This window comes from Sinohyriopsis cumingii, chromosome 17 (assembly GCF_028554795.1).
Source record: "Sinohyriopsis cumingii isolate HCF-2022 chromosome 17, ASM2855479v2, whole genome shotgun sequence".
NCBI lineage: Eukaryota > Metazoa > Mollusca > Bivalvia > Unionida > Unionidae > Sinohyriopsis > Sinohyriopsis cumingii.
In genome coordinates this window covers 65,160,643-65,180,234 of record NC_142977.1, presented here as the reverse complement: position 1 = coordinate 65,180,234, position 19,592 = coordinate 65,160,643, and the positions used below count along the sequence as shown (strand labels likewise).

The window sequence follows — 19,592 nt, the reverse complement described above, 5'->3', positions numbered from 1 at the left end:
TATATATATATATATATATATATATATATATATATATATATTCTGTCCATATATCATGAGAATCAATCTGTAAAGAATTAAAAGTGAAGAAAGAAAAAAAAGTAATATTTAGTAACACAAGAATTAAAATGTTGCTATAGACTTAGGTAAAGTAAACAATGATTATTCACAAGAGACTTATAAACAGACTGACAAACAGGTTACATAACACTTTACTTTGAAAGGCAAGTATACAATACAAGATTACAATTAAGCTGACATACGGCTGACACATTTCTTACCCCGTAAAAGCTGCTCTTGTTTCTTGACAAGGCCTTCAAACTTTTTCAAGCTCTTCTCATTCTCATCCTTCAGTTTTTTGTTGTCCTTGTCTGCCTCTGGTGCAATGTGGTTAAGGACAAATACAGTGTGTGACATAACCAAAGTGTTCAGTGTGGTTATGGATAGTGTGTTATATAACTAATATCTTTGACAGAATGGGATCCACATCGACGAAGAGCAAGCCAAGACCTCAATTCATAGGCCAACAGGCATTTAATGTCTGAAACAGACACATTATTGCATTGTAGATTTTAGTATGGGCAATCCTCATCAGTTTCCTTGGTAACATGGACAACATCTAATTGCTGTCTGCCACATTCATCTCCTTCACCAGCAGTCTCACCCCACATGTTGTTTCAAGTTATATCGGAGCATTTCAAGCTGGTGCATTTGCACCAGGTGTCCTAACATTAATGGGAAGACATTTATATCCTCCCCACTGTCAGTACTCTGATGGAATAAATCAGTTATCCACTTTATGTAACAACCTGTAACACTCATAAGTACAAAAATGGCTTGTTCATATCTGGTAGTTTGGATCTTTCCACAAGTCCCCTACGTTCATGTTTCATTACATGTTTCATTACATGAACTTATCACAGTGCCTATTTGCATGACTGAATGGTGACCAATATAACAGCAGATCAGGGTCTATGTTGATTGTTCTAATGATTGCTCCTAGCATACAGCATATACCCAGATCTGTTGGTGCATTATGTGATGGTAAATCATAGTCTGGTGACTTTACAGTTGGACCTAACTTAAAAGTTTGTATATATGATTCCGTTGGCTTTACCTTTGTAACTGCTTTCAAACATATGTCAGTTAAGTATGGTCAATAAGATGCAACTGTTCAGCGTGATATTAATAACAGGTTTGTGGATTGTTTGAGACATCTGTTTTATAATTATACTTCTAAATCTAAACAAAAGGAAAAAAAAATGGAAAACTGAAAATGGATAAATTTGCTCACTTGCTGTTGGACCCTAATTTATAAGCAAGTATATATGTTAAATGTTATATCTGCTATACAACACATGTTTACAAATAGCCATTTGTAAAAAAAAAAAAACAATCTGGCAAAAAAACTTGAATGGAACTAAGTCAAGTCATAATTTAGAAACAAAATACAGTTCAAAACCAAATATTTGTCAACAGGACTCTTTCAATTAAAACACATCTTGTATCTGCATCACTAAACAAATATTTTTTTTAATCCATTCCTTAACAGTTAGATTGATAAAATATTGGATGTCAATGATAGTTTTAAAAACAAATTACCACACACATATACAATGCAGGAACATCTGCTGCGTACATTTAGAATTTCTGATACTGTAAATTCTTCTTTTTCTGCATGGTATAAATTTCTGTGGATTTTGTTGTTGCTTTAAATAGCAAAATGTTATGATCAAACAAAATATTACCCCAGGGTCCATGTTAGTGGGAAATATATGCAAAATCTTGTCATCTCTGTGCTGATCATTCTGTCTACAAACACAAAGAAAGGTGTGCACATTTTGTGTTAATTTACCATTCAAAGAGAAAGGTATAAAGTTATAAAAAGAAATGCAAAGTTTGGAGCTAATTTTGATGATGATAAGTGCCAGAAATAACATATATCATATACTACACATGACCCTTGAAAAAAAAAAATATTAAAACTTTAATTTTGTAGCTCAATCATAAGCAAATTAGAACTTGGACATATCCATTTCAATAATAAAAACGATCATTTTATCTATTATTTCATCCAATAAACACATGATGTGATTTGATGAGATTTTTATTTTTAACATAGTTTTAACAATTTTTCAGTCATATCGCTATGATGTCTGCAATGTGGCAGTTTATAGTGATGTCTAGCACCGGGGCATCATGCCGCAGACATGCAGCATGATGTCCCACCCAGTCACATTATACTGACACAATGCTGACCAGTCATAACACTAACCTCTTAATGCTGAACGCCAAGCGAGGCAGCTGTTAGTACAATTTTTTAAGTCTCTGGTATGACTCGGCCGGGGATCGAACCCACGACCTCCCGCATCCGAGGCGGACGCTCTAACCACTAGGCCACCGGAGTGGTCCATAATATAAAACATATGAAAACTTGCCAATATTTATTGTAACCTATTTATAGTGTTGTCAACTGTGATGATGGAAAAAATGAAAAGCTTAATATTTTTATATATATTAAAAAATTTTGTCAGTGTGTGTGAGATTTGGATTTTTAATGTAGTTTTAATAATAATTTTTCAGTCATATCACAGTGAGGCAGTTTATAGTGATGTGTAGCACTGGGGCATGATGTTGCAGACATGTAGCATGATGTCCCACCCAGTTACATTATCCTGACACCAGGCCACCATTCCTAACACTAACCTCTTAATGCTGAGCGCCTAGTGAGGCAGCTGTTAGTAATATTTTTTTTATAAGTCTTTGGTATGACTTGGCCCCGGGTTCAAACCTGCAACTTCCTGCATCCGAGACAAATGCTCTAACCACTAGGCCACTGGAGCAGTTACATTTTGTCAGTAATTTAATTATCTGACACGAAAATATATAAATGACCAAGTTTAAAAAAGTGACTATTGTTAACATTATAAATTTTGAACTTTGTACACACACACTTTTCTCTTAATGTTTGCCATATCTGCCCTATTCTGACTGGGGAGAATTCACTGTGCCTATTTTGAATGGTGCAAAGTCATTGTGTCCTATTCTCACTGGAGGGAATTCAATGTGCCCTATTCTGACTGGAGGAAAGTCATTGTGTCCTGTTCTGACTCTACAGAAGTCACTGTGAACTATTCTGACTGGACAGAAGTCATTTTGCCCTATTCTGACTGGAGGGAAGTCATTTTGCCCTATTCTGACTGGAGGGAATTCTATGAGCCCTATTCTGACTGGAGAAGTCATTTTGCCGTATTTTTATTGGAGAGGTCATTTTGCCCTATTCTGACTGGAGGGAATTCATTGTGCACTATTTTGACTGGAGGGAAGTCATTTTGCCCTCTTCTGACTGGAGGGAAGTCATTGTGCACTATTCTGACTGGAGGGAATTCAATGTGCCCTATTCTGACTGGAGGAAAGTCATTTTGTCCTATTCTGACTGGATGGAAGTCATTTTGCCCAAATATCTGAGTTCAGCATATAACCACTTGACAAGAAAAGAATACTTTCTTACCCATTAGAGGTATATTCAAAAATTTAGTAACACAAAAATTTCACTTTCAGTCAAACAGAGTCAGTATCTTCAAAAATAAATGATATCTTGTTAGTCATGTACTAGCTTGCAAGTCAAGTTCAGATGCAAACTGCACAAACGCAGATCTGGGTGTGTGCAGTTTCTTAGGAGTACTTAGTAGAACAAACAGCACTGACCTCAATCTGTCAAAGTATCATGTGATGGTAGATTGGGGTCAATGCTTTTAAAGTTAGGCTTGATTTACAAATGCAGTAGTAATTTATGAGATATTACAGCATGAAAAGGATATCTGCTTTTTTCTTTGATTCCAGTTCTTCTTTCCATAGGCCGTACTTCTTGAGTTCATGTTCAACCACTGTCATGCACAAAGCTCCAATTTTGAAATGCAAAATTACGCCATGAAACTGGGTAAAACTTGAGAAGCAGAAGAAAATGTAGATAATGTTTGTTGCCAGCTCTGTACTTTTCTTCCAGTCTTCTCTCAGCACCCGAGATAAAGCTCCCACTAAAGTTTCTACAATAAGAAATAAGAACAATTGAAATTAAAAATATCACAACTTAACAGAACATGATCAGAATCCAGTCATACATGGAAAAAATTTCTTGTTATTCACAAAAAGATGCAATAAAAGCATATGCTAACAGTTGCAATCAAATACCATCTATACTGGCTTATATTTCGGGTCCAACTGCAATCTGCACAGACCCAAATCTGTTTTAACATAAAGCAATACCACCCCTTTCCCAAGCAGATCTGGGCACATGGAGTTTGTTAGAAGGAAATAGCAGATTGGTTTGATTTTATGGGATTCAACACCGTTTTTAGCATGTGATATTGGGTGGTGAAAGAACTCAAAAAGACCATGGGATGAACCATCAACCCATGGGAATCGACTGGTAAGCTTTCTCACATAATCATGATGGCTGATCAGTGACATGAAATCATGCAAACAGATGTAAGATGTGTGAGTGATCTGTGGAAGTGCCCTTGACCACTGTAGGCCAGCTGGGACCCCAAATAATCATCAGAACAAATAATACAGACCCTGACTGGCAATGCATTATGTGACAGCAGATCAGTCTCTGTAGTTTGTGTTTGGACCTGACTTATAAACAAGTAGATACAGTACTACAATATTTTTGCAACCCCCCAATTTGTACCTTTTTTCAAACTGTCCTTTTAATGGCTTTGAAAAGTCAAGAATGTTTTAATAGGCTTCTAAAGATTTTCAAGGGTTCCGGGAACGAAACCTCTGAATATTGTTGCAAAAACAAAATTACTATGTCTTCCAATAATTTCATTTTCCGGTCAGAATCTTTTGCCAGGTTAGAAAGGTGATATGCATGATGATTGAGGGCTACTTGCCATTCTGAAATAACTCCTCAAGGTTGTCTGGATTTCTTGAAAGCTGCAGAATAAATGCAGACCCTCGTATTTTCTCTGGAACATCCTCATAAAGCAGTTCCAGATATTCATCAATGTCATTGATGTTAGCCACCTCATCAATTTCTGTCGGATCATAGGTTGGAACTTCAGGTTTTTCTTGTAGCTGAGTTTTGCCCGAGGCTACAAAAAAAGAGCCATATTTTATAGCATGATATGAGTAATTTATTTTTTACTACAACAGCATATCGTCCAGGGTCCAATACAAAAGATGCAACAGTAAAAACAATAATTAAGGAAAATTCACAAAAATTTATACCATATGGTCAAACACTTCCTCAAATGTCATCCTGTGTAGCTTGATTATATATATATATATATATATATATATATATATATATATATATATATATATATGCTACAAAAATTTCACAACTAAGGCAATATTTATTTTGCAGAATAAGAAATATTTTTGATTTTTGAAAAAGCACAAAGTATGTTACCTTAGAGAATGCATTATAATACAATTTTTTAGTGATCCATATCAATGATCTATCCAACTTTATTCTCTCCTTCCGTAACACACACACACACACACACACACACACAATGGGGTGCCAAAACAATGACCACATAATAAGCATGGATGCAAGTTACAACAGACCTATCAAAATTTAAGAAGGGGATGCCATCTTCCAGAACTGAAAAGCATTGATGACAGAATTCATTTCAAGATGACTGATGTGAAGAGGCTGACCTCTTGCTCCCATAGTAGCCGGCAACAGGTGGACACCCCAAACACAGGTACTGGCATTAGTACAAAATGTCATTGCTGCTGAGGACTTCTCCCTGTCATGCAACAACCTGGGTTACGCCACTGGCACAGGAATGACCATACCTTGTGCATGATCATGACTTTTTGATCAAGGGGGCTTGAAAAGGGGCTCCATTAGGCCAGCAGTGTCATCTGTAAGGGGTGCATAAAAGATGACTAAGTGGGATCAAGTCCACTGCTACAATGAATAATCTTAGGAGTTGCAAGAATTCTCAAGTAAATCCATTCTGTACTAGAAATGGACCAGTCAAGTTCATTGATCTGGACTAGGGGAATGTGAGGGAGTCATAACAGACAGATTGGTGAGAAACTCTATATCCAGATGACCCAAATGTTGGGATAGATAAAGAACAGACTCTTCCCAGTTCACAAGAAAACCTAGATGATCCAAAAGTGATAGCTAATTTCTGCTCTTGAAGAGAATAAAACTTTTTACCATCTTTATTTTGAGGACACTACAGATTAAGTCAAATGGAACTGGGTGATGACATGATTCATGATTTGGGTGAAAACCCAGGGGCTGATGTTTAGATGACAGGACAGATTTTGAAACTAATAAATCATTGTCTGGTAAGCAAAATGGTGAAATTTCTGTGGGTAGGAACATGAAAATATGCATAAGTCACATTGAGACTGTTTACATACTTGTCCCTTTCTAGAGATGTACAGATTATGCCATCTCCAATTCAAATTTTGGTGGCAGAATGTATTGGTGACCCTGGTTGTTGTTCAGCCTCAACCTGCTGTTCACTTTCCAGAAGAGAAAAAATCTGGAATAAAAACCTGAGATTGTGGTTGTAGAAACACATCTTTCCCCTGATCTGATAGTATGCCTGTGACAAGGGGAATGGAGGAAAGAGAAGGGGGTTGCATAAATAAAATCCGAATCCTGTCTGAAATGACCTGGCTCACCCATTCATTCTTTGGCTGAGTGATCCAGTGATACTGGAATTGCAGGAGATAGGCATCCATCGGTAGACTGCATGTCAACAATGAGAGTTAGAAGGCAGAGAAACTTGGTTTCTTACCCTCATTTCCTGTAAAACTACCTCCTAAACCGGTTATGTTCATGTCTCCAAGCATTAGAATGGGGTCTGAATTGAACATGGCCTATTTATTGTCTCTCCACTGTAGTAGGGGTGGATTGGTGTGCGTGAGATTTGGATTTTTAACGCAGCTTTAACAATTTTTCAGTCAAATCGCTATGATGTCTGCAGTGTGACAGTTTATAGTTATGTCTAGCACTAGGGCATCATGCCGCAGACATGTAGCATGATGTCCCACCCAGTCATATTATCCTGAAACCAGCTGCCCAGTCCTAACACTAACCTCTTAATGCTGAGCACCAAGCGAGGCAGCTGTTAGTACCATTTCTGTAAGTCTTTGGTATGGCTCGGCCGAGATCGAACCCATGACCTCCCGCATCTGAGACAGATGTTCTAACCACTAGACCACCAGAGCAGTAGGGGTTGACTGATCTTAAAAGACTGTGCTAATTGGGTGGCAAGTTTGGCCCCTCCCCCAAGTAATGGTAACCCAAATGGGTCAATCTTGATGTGGCTTGTGCAACATGGAGTGCAAAAATGCATCATGTAACATGTCCAGATTCACATAGGCAGTTGGCACATTCACCATGAGCTGCACTGTTAATGAACTGAGTAATTCAGGCTATCCCCTCCCAAGCATGCTCACGGCAGGTGAACATGAACCAAATTCAAAATTACATAGCATAAATTCTTATAGAACAATTGGAAAGACAAGTGAACTGCATATGGAAGGCATCAGAATGCGTTTTGAATCAGTGAGATAAGAATCTTGCTGGTACTTGACTTTTAGAGAAGAAAGCCCGTGCATTCCCCAGATCAAAATTCTTCCCAACAGACAGTCATTAATCTATTTAGTTTTTCCTGACTATGGAAGCAGCTTCAAGGACAACATCCCATCCTCATTGTTGAGATCTACCATTGCTTTGACCATGTAGTTATGCATGGCGGTATCATACCTGCCAACCCTGACAAGTCCATCTCAGTAAGGCAGTTTTTTTTGTTGTTGATAAGATTGACCAGTTTTCAGTAAGGTGTAACAAAATATCAATAACTGCTATGGTAAAGCTGGAAAACGTAACTAAAAGTTTGACACAGCAATGATAAACATTACGTTCAACTGAAAAGTCTGTAAAGTACACAAAGACTTTATTTACCACTAGTACAGTTGCACAAACTTTGGTTCCAAACCCTATGCAACTCAGTGGCTTGTTGCTATCTCTCAACTTAACATAATTCTTGGAAATTCTTTTTCCATTTCACATGACGACAGCAATCATATCTACCGCCATAAGGCATACTCAAATAAACGTAATTATGTCCTTTACATATTTTATTCACAAGAATCTGAATACTCCTTTTTATTCTTTTGTGTTGATTAATAACACATTTTTAGAAGCTTATTTTCCCTTTCATCTTAAACATGCAATACTTTCAGGACACCATTTTAAAAATTTTTTATAATCAATAGTTTGATCATGCTGACGCTTTGCATGAACAAATAGGTGCAGTTTAAAGTGTCTGTGGTGCTGTTGTAAAGTTAGTCTGGTTCCCTGACTAATTTCACTAATTCTAATATGAAACCCGGATCCAAATCAAACATGGATGAACCAAATATTTGGATTTTTTGGCAATGATCATTCTTCCATAATTTCTGCTTGTATGCCATAAGTCTATATTTTAAGGGTAATTTTCTTAAGACTTATGGTAAAATCATAAGGGTTGGCAGGTTTGTGGTATAGGATGGACAGCAGTCAGAAACTGACAACCCCCCTGGATATTTCTTTCATTGCAGCCTTTAAGCTGAACTTAGTCTATTCCATGGTTGGATCTGAGTAAGACTGTTGTTTGGGAGTATCTCCACATTCATCTTGAGTTGAGTCTTGTTCTGTTTCAGCTTGCGTATCATTATAAACTATATCCAGTGGCACAGATGTCACAATGGTGTCATAGCTATATAACCTGCTTTAACTTCCTAGTGGATAAGCTGTGGACATGTGGGTTCGCAGGTTTGCTAGATGAATGTGTCATGCTGGAACAGTTGACTGCTTTGCCAGAAACATGGTCGGCATGGCTGCCAGCTGTGCTGAAGGCAGCCCAACCATCACTGGTACTGGCTGCTTTGAAAGCATGACTGTACATAAAAATTCAAAATAATTCCAATTATAATATGGATATGTTGCACAAGACATAGTGAGATGGATCTGTCATTACGAATCCCATAGTTGTATGGAGGCAGAGCCATAATCCTGGATAGGTGAACAGAATTATCAATAAGATTCCCAAAAGGGACGGCCAGATAGCAAAGACAGTTCTGAACAGTAAAACCAGATTGAAATATGAATCAAACAGATCTAGCGAAAACCCCATGCACCTGGACATACAGGCCTGAAGGCCATATTCAGACATGCAATAGGACTTGCGCCAACTTTACTGCCTAAATTTGGGGGAAGGGGTAACACTCCACTTTGAGTCAGAAAAACCTGCAGAAGCAAGAGAGAAACAAGAGTATAATTTGGACTGAATTTAATTAATACATTTTAAACTCCTGAACCAGACAATGCATCTGTTAAAAGGTGGTAAATCGCAAAAACTAAATGTTTTGTTTCCCCCCAATTAAATTCTGATAACGTAAGCTAATGGTTGTAAATGTCAGACATGTTTAGGGGAGGTGGCAGCAATGTCTCCTACAGGTCTCACATGAGATGCTAACTTCGGATGTAAACTCATGATATCAGCATTGTCTTTGAGGGATCTGCTTCTTTTTTCTTCCCTCTGGATGCTTTTGTGTGCATGTGATTTGGAGTTTTAACGCAGCTTAATAAAATTTCAGTCATATCACTACAATGTCTGCAGTGTGGGAGTTTATAGTGATCTCTAGCAATGGGGCATCATGCTGCAAGTACGTATCATGATGTCCCACCCAGATGAATTATCCTGACACCAGGCCAACCAGTTCTAACACTAACCTCTTAATGCTCAGTGCCTAGCGAGGCAGCTGTTAGTATCATTTTTATAGGTCTCTGGTATGACTCAGATGGGGTTTAAACCTGTGACCTCTTGCATCAAAGACATATGCACTGTAATACTGCAGTGCCAATTTATTCAGACCACCTGCTGCAATAAAGAGATAAACAAGCTAAACAGGACTTGTGCTCGTATGTATCTTCTTTACATGTCATTCTTCTTGGTCGACACGTTCTCGCTCAAATGATGCAAGAAAAAAACCACATAAACTGCAGCTCAGTGTGTTTAGGAGTCACTAATACAACATCTGTTACTAAAAGAGTGAGCAAGCACAAACAGTCCATATTAACAAGTGAATGACACCATGTGTTCAATGACAGCTTGATTAAGAATGGTCTAAACAAACTAAGCCTTAGAATCTGACAAACTCATAAGAGAACTGGAAAAATGCAAAAATAATGGAGTACAGAAGAATACATATTACACACATTAAATCCAAATTTCTCATTAAATGTAAATATTGACACCGATATTGGTATGAACTTATAAGAGGTGTCACATACAACGTTGAGGCCCGGGGAGTTAATGGACAAGAGTTACTGCTCTTTGTCATTTCTGTTGGCTCAATTCAGGAGTAGCTATCTGATATACCAAATGTGACTGTGATTGTGGAATGTATTTGAAGGACAAATTAGTCACTAACAATTTTGTCAGAATTCTTAAAATAAATATTTTTTCTGTAACTTTAATGCAAGTAAAAAATGTTTTGAGTCTTCAGCTGATTTGTTTGCAGAAAATATGCAAAATTCCTACTTATTTATTGATGTCAACATATACCTACCTTTGCTAGGTCCAGTTTCTTTCCTGTTCTGAAGATAGTATAGGAGTTGTTCAACTTCTGGCAGTTTGCTCGGGTGTATTAGTTTACACTTGTCTATGATCTCTTTAGCCAGGGCAGACAGGTCGCTGTTGGCATTTAAGCTCTTCACTCGAATTCTGGAAATACATATTTATTATTATAAATGTTACCCACAAATTTAAAGACTTTCATTTAAATTATATGATGTGTAAAAATGAGAGATGTAATAAATTTAAATTCATATCTCCAGTGGACACAGGATATAAACCAAACATGATGACTCAGCATGCCAGAAGACTGTTCCAATACGCCTTGATGTTGCCACCATGCCCTAATTTCTTACCCACATGCCCCAAACTTACCAAAATAATAATGAAATAGCAACAATTTTAAAGACTGAGACAAATCACTGTTATCTTTTTTAAAGCAAAATTTATAATTTTGTCATTGCATAGGCCATGCTAAAGATTTCAGATGATGTGACTTTTCTTTCTTGTAAGGGTAAAGATGTAGAATAAAGGAAAAAAATGTAGAGGTATTTTGTAATGGCACAATACAATTGTTTAAAAATTGGACTTTACTACTGTGCAAGTTAAATAGTGACTTGGATTTTTAATGTAGCTTAAAAAGAAATCAGTCATTCTGCTATGATGTCTGCTGGTGGCAGTATACAGTAATGTCTAGCACTGGGGTATCTTGCCGTAGACATGTAGCATCATGTCCCACCCAGTCACATTATCATGATAGCAGGCTGACCAGTTCTGGCAATAACCTATTAATGTTGAGCACCAAGTGAGGCAGCTGCTAGTACCATTTTTATAAGTCTGGTATGACTTGGCCGGGGTTCGAACCTGTGAATTCCCACATCTGAGGTAGACACTCTAACCACTTAGGCCATCAAAGCAGTAAGTTAAATAGTATCAAAGTACACAACATACATGTCAAACTTATAACGTTAAAATCTTTGTATCAACAGATTGAAAAAAATTAACAGTTGAGAGGAATCAATGTACCTGCCAACTTCCTGGTGAGTTGCACACTTCCAAATAGGGTCGGAATGGAGCTCTTTGCACAGTTTTAGTCAAACAAATTATTAAATCTGAGATTATTAAATCTGTGAATAATAAGTATCATACATACTTACAAGGTGAGTCAAACAACAAACAAAAACACAGACCCTTAACTGCTATTGCACAATGTGTTGACAGATCAGTCAGTCCATTTGTTCTGCTCATTACTCCTAGCAAACTGCATAGAGCCACATCTGCTGATGCATATTATGCAATGACAGATATGCATCTGTGCAATATGCTGCTGGACTGACATATAAGTGAGTACTGATAGTACATACAACTAAAATAAGGACAAACAAATTCTGAACTGTCATAAATGTGCTATAATGGCATGAAAATCTAATCAGATTATCTACTGATGATCCATACAAACTTGCATACCAACTTTCATTTGTCTATCCCCGTGATTTTCCTAAATTTTTATCAGAAAAGTTTTGTTTAAATAATGCAAAATCATTTTTAAAAATGTGATTTCCAAAAAAGCTTTTTTTTAAAAATGTATGCAATGGCCTGAAGATCAAATCAGGTCAGATGTGTAAGTATACAACTCAGTTTTCCATAATTTCCATATCCAGTAAAATAACTTTGTTCTGAACAGTGGACGTTGTGATTTTAGTGAACAAGGAAACCTGTCCTGTTGTCTGCATCTACAACTGCTGATTCAAAACAGACAATGCTGGAAAACTGCAGAAATTAAGAAGTCCACAATGCATGTACCTGTGATAACGGTATGTGTTAGAATTTCTTCAATTACAGAGATACAGGTAAAGATTTTTCTGAATGATGACTTTTCAAAATTACTTCACCCCTTTTGACCTAGTAAGGTTCACTGGACCAACCTTTTCCATTTCTGGAATGAACAGTGCAATTAGTTCTAAATACCACTTTATATTGCAGAAATTTAGAATTTATGGAAACTAATGATATTAATTACTCATTATAAGTCTAAGTAAAACTGCTCTGATCTTCAAACAACAAAAAAGGTCACAAAAAGTGGTTACAATGTCTCAAGGTCATTAAAAAAATTATTTTCATTTTCTAGATCAGATTTCCAAAATACTCTTAGACCATAACTGCATAGTTACCTCCCCTGCATTCTGCTTTTGAAATTCCTAGTTTGCCAACTGGATGCCATTTCAATCACAGTTATGGTGCATTCTACACTGTACAATAAAACCTGTTCATCCAGATGCAATGTCATAGAATTATAGGCTCTGTTGTATAATACGAAGACATAGACAAATACTTTCTGTTGTACAATCCACCATAAACCATTACCTCATCTTGTACAATCCAATGAAACACACCCATATCTTCTGTTGTACAATCCATATACATAAACCCATAACGCAATACTTTTATTGTTCATTTACTATAAAATGTTGAAATAACTTGTTTGTAATAATACATGTCAGTATTAGCATGCAAACTTACATTTTCTGGCATTCTTTTCTTTCTCCCAGCATGGGATCTCCCAGTTCACCAAGAATCGTGGCCTCTAACTCATAGTTGACAACCAGAGCCTTCTCCGATGGATGGACATCAATGCTTCCTCCTTTTACCTTTCTGGAACCATTAAGAAATTCATGTAATACTACACTAAAAATCTACAAATGTAATCATTACAAAATGCATGTCATAATATTTTCTTATAAGCTGACTACTAAGGTACAAATCATACAGATCATGTAGTTGTTAAGTATCATTAATTTATTAGGTGTCATTTTCTGAGAATTTTACGATTACTGAATTTATTTCACTCTGCATCAAACACTATTTTTTGGAAGATCTTCTCATAAATGTCCAGAGAAATACATGACACAATCATTGTTAAAGCACATCAACATTTTTAGATGTGACCAATGAAGCAGTGCAATCCAACTGAATGCCGTTCTATAAATATTTTATTTTAAGTCAGCTGAGGCACCTACATGAATATGTTGATGTACTATAGGCTATAGTATGAATATACCTCCCGACTTATTTGTACCCCTCTACTGATTTCAAATAACGGAAATTTTTATGGTGATAAAAAGTGCACTGAATTTAGTCAACTCATTCAATGATTTATAATTTCTAACCTGACTGAGACCAGAGTAGCCCTAACACTAGCATCCTCTGCACTTTTCATGCTTAGCAGACTTTCCATAGTTACACAGCACCATATTGTGTACACTATGGACAAGTCTCTTTTCCTTAGACAACCTTGTGACATAGTTTATCCTATTTGGCAACTGCCAGGCAATTCCATAAATTACCAAAATTGTTAAGAGTTTAGAGTTATATCTCTTTGCACACATGAACATAGAAATTACACAGACTGTTAAATCCACATGAAAGGCAAATTTGTAGCTGTCATTTATTTTCATTTCCTTGATTCAGCATTGTAAATATCAGAAGCAGTCAACATATTTTCCTTCTTTGTGTATACATGTGTAGTCTTGCATACACCCCTTTGCTGAAAATGAACTGGTTCAGGAACTAGAAATGACTGTCAAGCACGGTCACTTTTTACACTGAAAATTGTATTTTGGAGTCAAATGCACAGATGATAATGGTGTCAGGGCGCTCCCTGGGCATAATCAGGTATGAAATTATAAATCAATAAATGAACTAAGTTCTGTGCATCTTTTATCTCATTTGTGCTTTTCATTTCTTATATCAGTAGAGGGCTACAAATGGGGAGGTATTTTCAGATTACTGACCCTGACTGTATAAACAATTGGAGTGGCACAGTATTTTCCAAGGTTGATGGATCTCAGAAGTAAAGGTCATATTTTCAAGAATAGTTTGCACAGTTGGCAGACAATATTTGACTCTGTTGTGCAGACTAGGGTCTAACTGTATTAGGTGTACTTTGATGATCTTTAGCCTTGCTGAAGAATAACTAGAAACAATCAAACGGTTGGGTTTTTTTATAGTCAAACAGTTGGTTGAAAAGTGATGGTAGTGGAAGTTTGCCAAAGTCTGCTAACATATGGTACATTTTCTTCAACAAAGTGAACAGGTCTGATAACATCTGGACATATGTAATTAGCCATAACTGATTCATTGAAGTCAATTAACTCTCAGTTCAATAGAACTATTATCATATACCATTAGGCAATTAAAAGGTAGGATGGTAGCACATAAGTGCCACCACTTCACACATGACTTAACTGGCTGGGTAAAGAGGTAAAGTCATCTTAAGTCCTCTGAAGACCCTTGTGGGAGAACCCATCAGGCTAATCTGCATTAGGAAAGCAGAACAACCCAATTCATTTTTGAAGTTACAGATAAATTAAAAAGTGTTTAATGATGAACAAAGGTTACTACACATCACTACCTTGAATGAGAATGTTGAAGCCATCTTTATTCAAGACTATTATCAAGTTCTTTAAACCTGTATTGCACTTTATATACAAAATACCAAACATGATTATTTTGCTAGTCAAAATAGTGTCCAGGGTGATTCATTTTTCAAGTCCAAGTGTCGAAATGCAACTCCGATTCAAGAAAGGATGAGCAATAGGCAAATCTTGCAAAGCCCAGCAAAACTACATTTCTTAACTCATGGTTGGAATTGGACTTTGTAAAGAGTAACAGCAAGGTGGAGCATTTCATTTTTGGCATATAATGCAATGACATTTAACATTAGCCATTCTGTAGTGCAGGGCATCTGTTGACATAGCAACACCACCTAACATATTCAACACTCACTTCCTCTAATTCAACATGATCAGCACGGAAGTTTCAACAACAGTACCATACCAGTCTCTAATAAATGCACTCCCAATAAACTACTTACAGCAGCAAACACTATCCACTGGATTTTATAGTGTGTTTGCATATGTGTGTGTATGTTTGTAGTTATTGTATTGGACATTGTTAACTCTCCCAAATACTGTTCTGTTTGCAAGTGTATTAAATCCTTCAAAGAAAATATGTTACTTTCATTTTTTTAATTATTACATTTGAATTTCCAGTAACATTAAATATATCTTTATATGGAAAATTAACTTATTCTCAATTGCATATCACTTTTTCAGGTGACATCCACTGACCCTCTCCCAAGGACCTCAAAACACACTTTTGAGTCCCCAAAACTCCCCAACATCTGGCAACATGGCAGGGATGCATCTAGGATACAAACAATGCACATGACTTAATAATTTCACTCATCAATTTATAATTTTTAACCTAGCACAAGGGTATCTCTAACACTGTCATCTTGTTTGCATTTCTATCCAAAGTTTTCACTGTAACCACTCCCAATTTCTCCATTTTCAGTGAAGGAGTGATGATCCTTGGACTACACACAGACAGGGTAACTTGGTCATATTCTGACCAGTAGATTAATTATGACTGTAGACATACTTCCCACTGTTTATAATACAGATTGACAAATTACTTGTTTTTTTTTTTATTTGTGCACATGTGTATGCAAACTAGTAACGCTGTTTCCTGGCAATGAGGTCACCATGTTTCAAAATAATGTCATCGCATTGTTGCTCTCCTTTATGTACAAGTTCAGAAAATCACATTGACAAAATGTTTAATTCAGCATCTTTGTCAGGCATAAGTCAACCAAGATTTGTATATCTTTCTAAGATACAATAATTATGTTATCATACCTTTAAAATAATGCTTTTTCTTGCTTTAAAAAAAAGTAAAATAAAACTGCAACAAGAACTGGAATGTGAAGGAAGTTGGGAATGCTGAAAAAGGATTAAGTTTAAGTATGTTTCTTTAATTAAATGAATAAATATGTACCAATATAGAAGAAAGTGTTTAGATAGTTTTGTTTTGTTCAAGATCCTTTTAACAGATTTCAGCATTCATGGCTTCCATCACATCATAGCCAACTGAAATCTAGGTCAAGATAGGTTGAAAACACATTCATGTGCTTGTGTGAGAATTTGAATTTATTACAAAAAAGACATCAGATTAAGTACAGTCCGATTAAAGCAAAAAGCAATATAATTTTAATGTGAGGAAAGTGTCAATATGTGCTGTCAAGTGTTCAAGAGTTTCCAGAAAATTTAACCTTCCATTCCCGTCAATCAAACCTGCTACACAAATACTGTTATTTATTTAGTAAGATGTTGACCCCAAAAAATATATATCTGGGAAAACATCTTACAATGTAGGACTAGCTGTAGCTTACTCAGCAATGCAGTTTGTTGTCTCATGTTAATGACTTCAGTATTTGCAACATATCAATGATGATGAACAACTTCACTCATGTTGTCTTAAAAATACTGACTCGCAAATGCAAATATAGCGCACATCTTAGTGAAAAATCTATAAAATTGAAATGCAAAGGAACCAACATTTTGAGGCCACTTTGGTGACAAGTTGTCATAAATTATAAAATGATGAATGAAAGGAATACATCCATGATGCTATTTATTTTTAAAATCTTTGGGGTGAGAGGTGGTTCATGATGCCAGGAGCACAGGGGCTTATATTGTTGCTGACAATTTAACAGTCATACATACAGTGCAAAATAATACCCACATTTTCAGATGCTACTGCGTGACATGGCAATGATCTCGGACGCTTAATATACAAGAGAAATCCCGCTAAATGGAATATTGTCATCTCATTGGTTAAAAGAAATCGTTGTCCTAAATTTATTTATGACTTATTTTCAGTTGGTCATTGAGAAGGCAGTATTTCATTTATCGCGTTTCTTTTTAGCATATTAAACTGGTGCGACCATGGCCACGTCTAGAAGTAGCGTGGGAAAATGGTCTGGCATTCCTTAAACGTATGATAGATAGCCAAACTTTTGATAGGAATACACAATCGAATGCCTGAGCTAGACATTGGTAGCAAATTGACTACGCTGCACGAAATATATCTTAAAATAGCAGCTTGATTCTTAAATAGGTCGCGCCAGAAAGGAGAGAAGTGTCATCCCTGGTATCAATTTATATGACTGAACGTTACACTGTAAGCAACAATACAAGCCCCTGTGGCCGGGAGAGGGGGGTGAATATTAAAGTATTATAGTAGGCTTCTCTCGAAGAGAGAGTGTTAAAATCGATTAACTGCACCGTCGAGAACCTTTTAAGGTATCTTGCGTCTTCTGCTTGCATTACTGTGATTATTCTGATTAAAAAAACTCGAAAATTATAGTCAACGTTTAAACTATCTCGATTAAAAGTGCGAAGTGCCAAATATATATGAATCCAACGACAGCCATGTCAAAATATTTGCACTCTCGTTTACACTTGTTGTTACATGGATCTATGCAAAAGATCAGAGTATGATAATATTATGTAATAATTTTATACAAATATTTAAAAATAAAAATATTAATCACCTCCATATTTGTATATTCTGAGCTTTAACTGGGTAGTAATTAAATCTTTATGGTTTAGAGACTATAAATGAACACCTTGTGAATAACGCAAAAGGTTTCCGAAATTAAGATCCTATTTGTAATTTAAATTGGTGGCGCTCAAGTTTCATAGTCTACATAGTTAGTATTTCAAAGAAAATAATTTCTCCGGGTTTCTTCATTGATTATAACTGGCTAAAAAAGGACCATGTCTATCTTAGATATTCAGGCTGATTTTTTTTTTTTTTAGCAAGGGAGCAGTCGTTTTAAGTAGAAGAGTGCTTAGATAATTTACAATTTCCCAAAGTACGATATCCAAAGAAATCAAATGCCAGCCACATTACATCAAAGTAGTATAGGTATGCCAAGATTCTCTCCACTGTGCATGTTTTAAATGCAAATAGCTTCACCTTACGTCACTCTCTCAAAAGTACATAATAACGGGTCTCCCTAAATACAGTAATGGACAGTAATGGGTGCAAAAATAGAATATTGCGAAAGAAAGTATAGTAATTTACATTAAATATTAAAATTTTTATTGTACGGACTTAAATACAAAAATCATAAATAACAAATGTGGTTGTGATATTGTTTTATTAGTGCACAAAATACGCTTAAATAAAAATATTGCCAAAACTTGAACAACTCTCTCTCTTCTTTACTAAGACTGTCCACCTTTTTTATTATGTTCTAGTCTGACTCCGCTTAGCTCTCATCCTTTTTCTCTGGTGAGGTATTTTTCCCTGAAGGTGTCTTTGGTATAGTGATTTTACCATTTGTCAACCTTACTGTTAACTTATTTGTACCTTTGTCTTTGAGAAACTTTCTAATTATTGCCTCTCGTTCAGTTTCTGTTTCTTGACACCACACGTTAATAGAAACTCTGTTATGCATATAATTGGATGCCAGCTTGAAATTGCCGCTTCCAGTCAATGATCTTTCGACGTCTTTATACTGGTAACTGACAATCGATTGTAGTACGTCTATCAGATCTGATATATTTTTGTTACTTCCAGTTGGTTCCAATCTTCATTATATTTTTCGCAGACTCTGCATTATTATTTGTCCAGTGGGCGTCAACATTTTTTACCCTCACAGGATAGTTAACATGATCTTTCAGTGTTGGTAGCATTCATTTTTCAAAGTATGGCTGGAAACCCGACGCTTTTTCCGTAATGACATATGTTGCATGTTTTATTCTTGCTTCTAATACTACAGAATTATCGGTCTGTGCAATTCCTTCGTCACCAGAAAGGGTGTTTAGGATTGAGACAGCATTGAAAAGACAACGAAACAATCCAACATGTACTCCACACAAATAAATACAAGACATGTACACATATAACTATATTTCATTAAATAAACACATAGACTAAAAATCAAATTTCAGCAAGTCTCAGTAATTTTACAGATCCCTAAAATTATAGATCATTACAATCAAAAATATATTTGGTCTCCTGAAAAGTTGCAAGAAATTGAAATCGAGGTTATATAATTACAAGTCAAATAATTGAACCATTGTTAATGTTTGGGAGAAACTTATCAAATAGCCTAGAAAATAAACAATTAAA

At 36.0% G+C, this 19,592-nt stretch overlaps 1 protein-coding gene across 1 annotated transcript in view; it reads right to left on the bottom strand.

The window, feature by feature from the left end:
• The window catches only part of LOC149779125 (kinesin-associated protein 3-like), a 66,874-nt gene extending 48,985 nt beyond the window's left edge, over positions 1-17,889 (bottom strand). Inside the window, exons 1-6 of the mRNA XM_089939677.1 lie at positions 17,745-17,889; positions 13,128-13,259; positions 10,603-10,757; positions 4,899-5,099; positions 3,822-4,046; positions 282-380 (exon numbers count right to left, since the gene is read on the bottom strand). Coding sequence (XP_089795803.1) covers positions 282-380; positions 3,822-4,046; positions 4,899-5,099; positions 10,603-10,757; positions 13,128-13,259; positions 17,745-17,776 — 844 coding nt within the window. The 5' untranslated portion in view covers positions 17,777-17,889. The remainder of the gene's footprint in view (positions 1-281; positions 381-3,821; positions 4,047-4,898; positions 5,100-10,602; positions 10,758-13,127; positions 13,260-17,744) is intronic.
• Between the last annotated feature and the right edge of the window lie 1,703 nt (positions 17,890-19,592).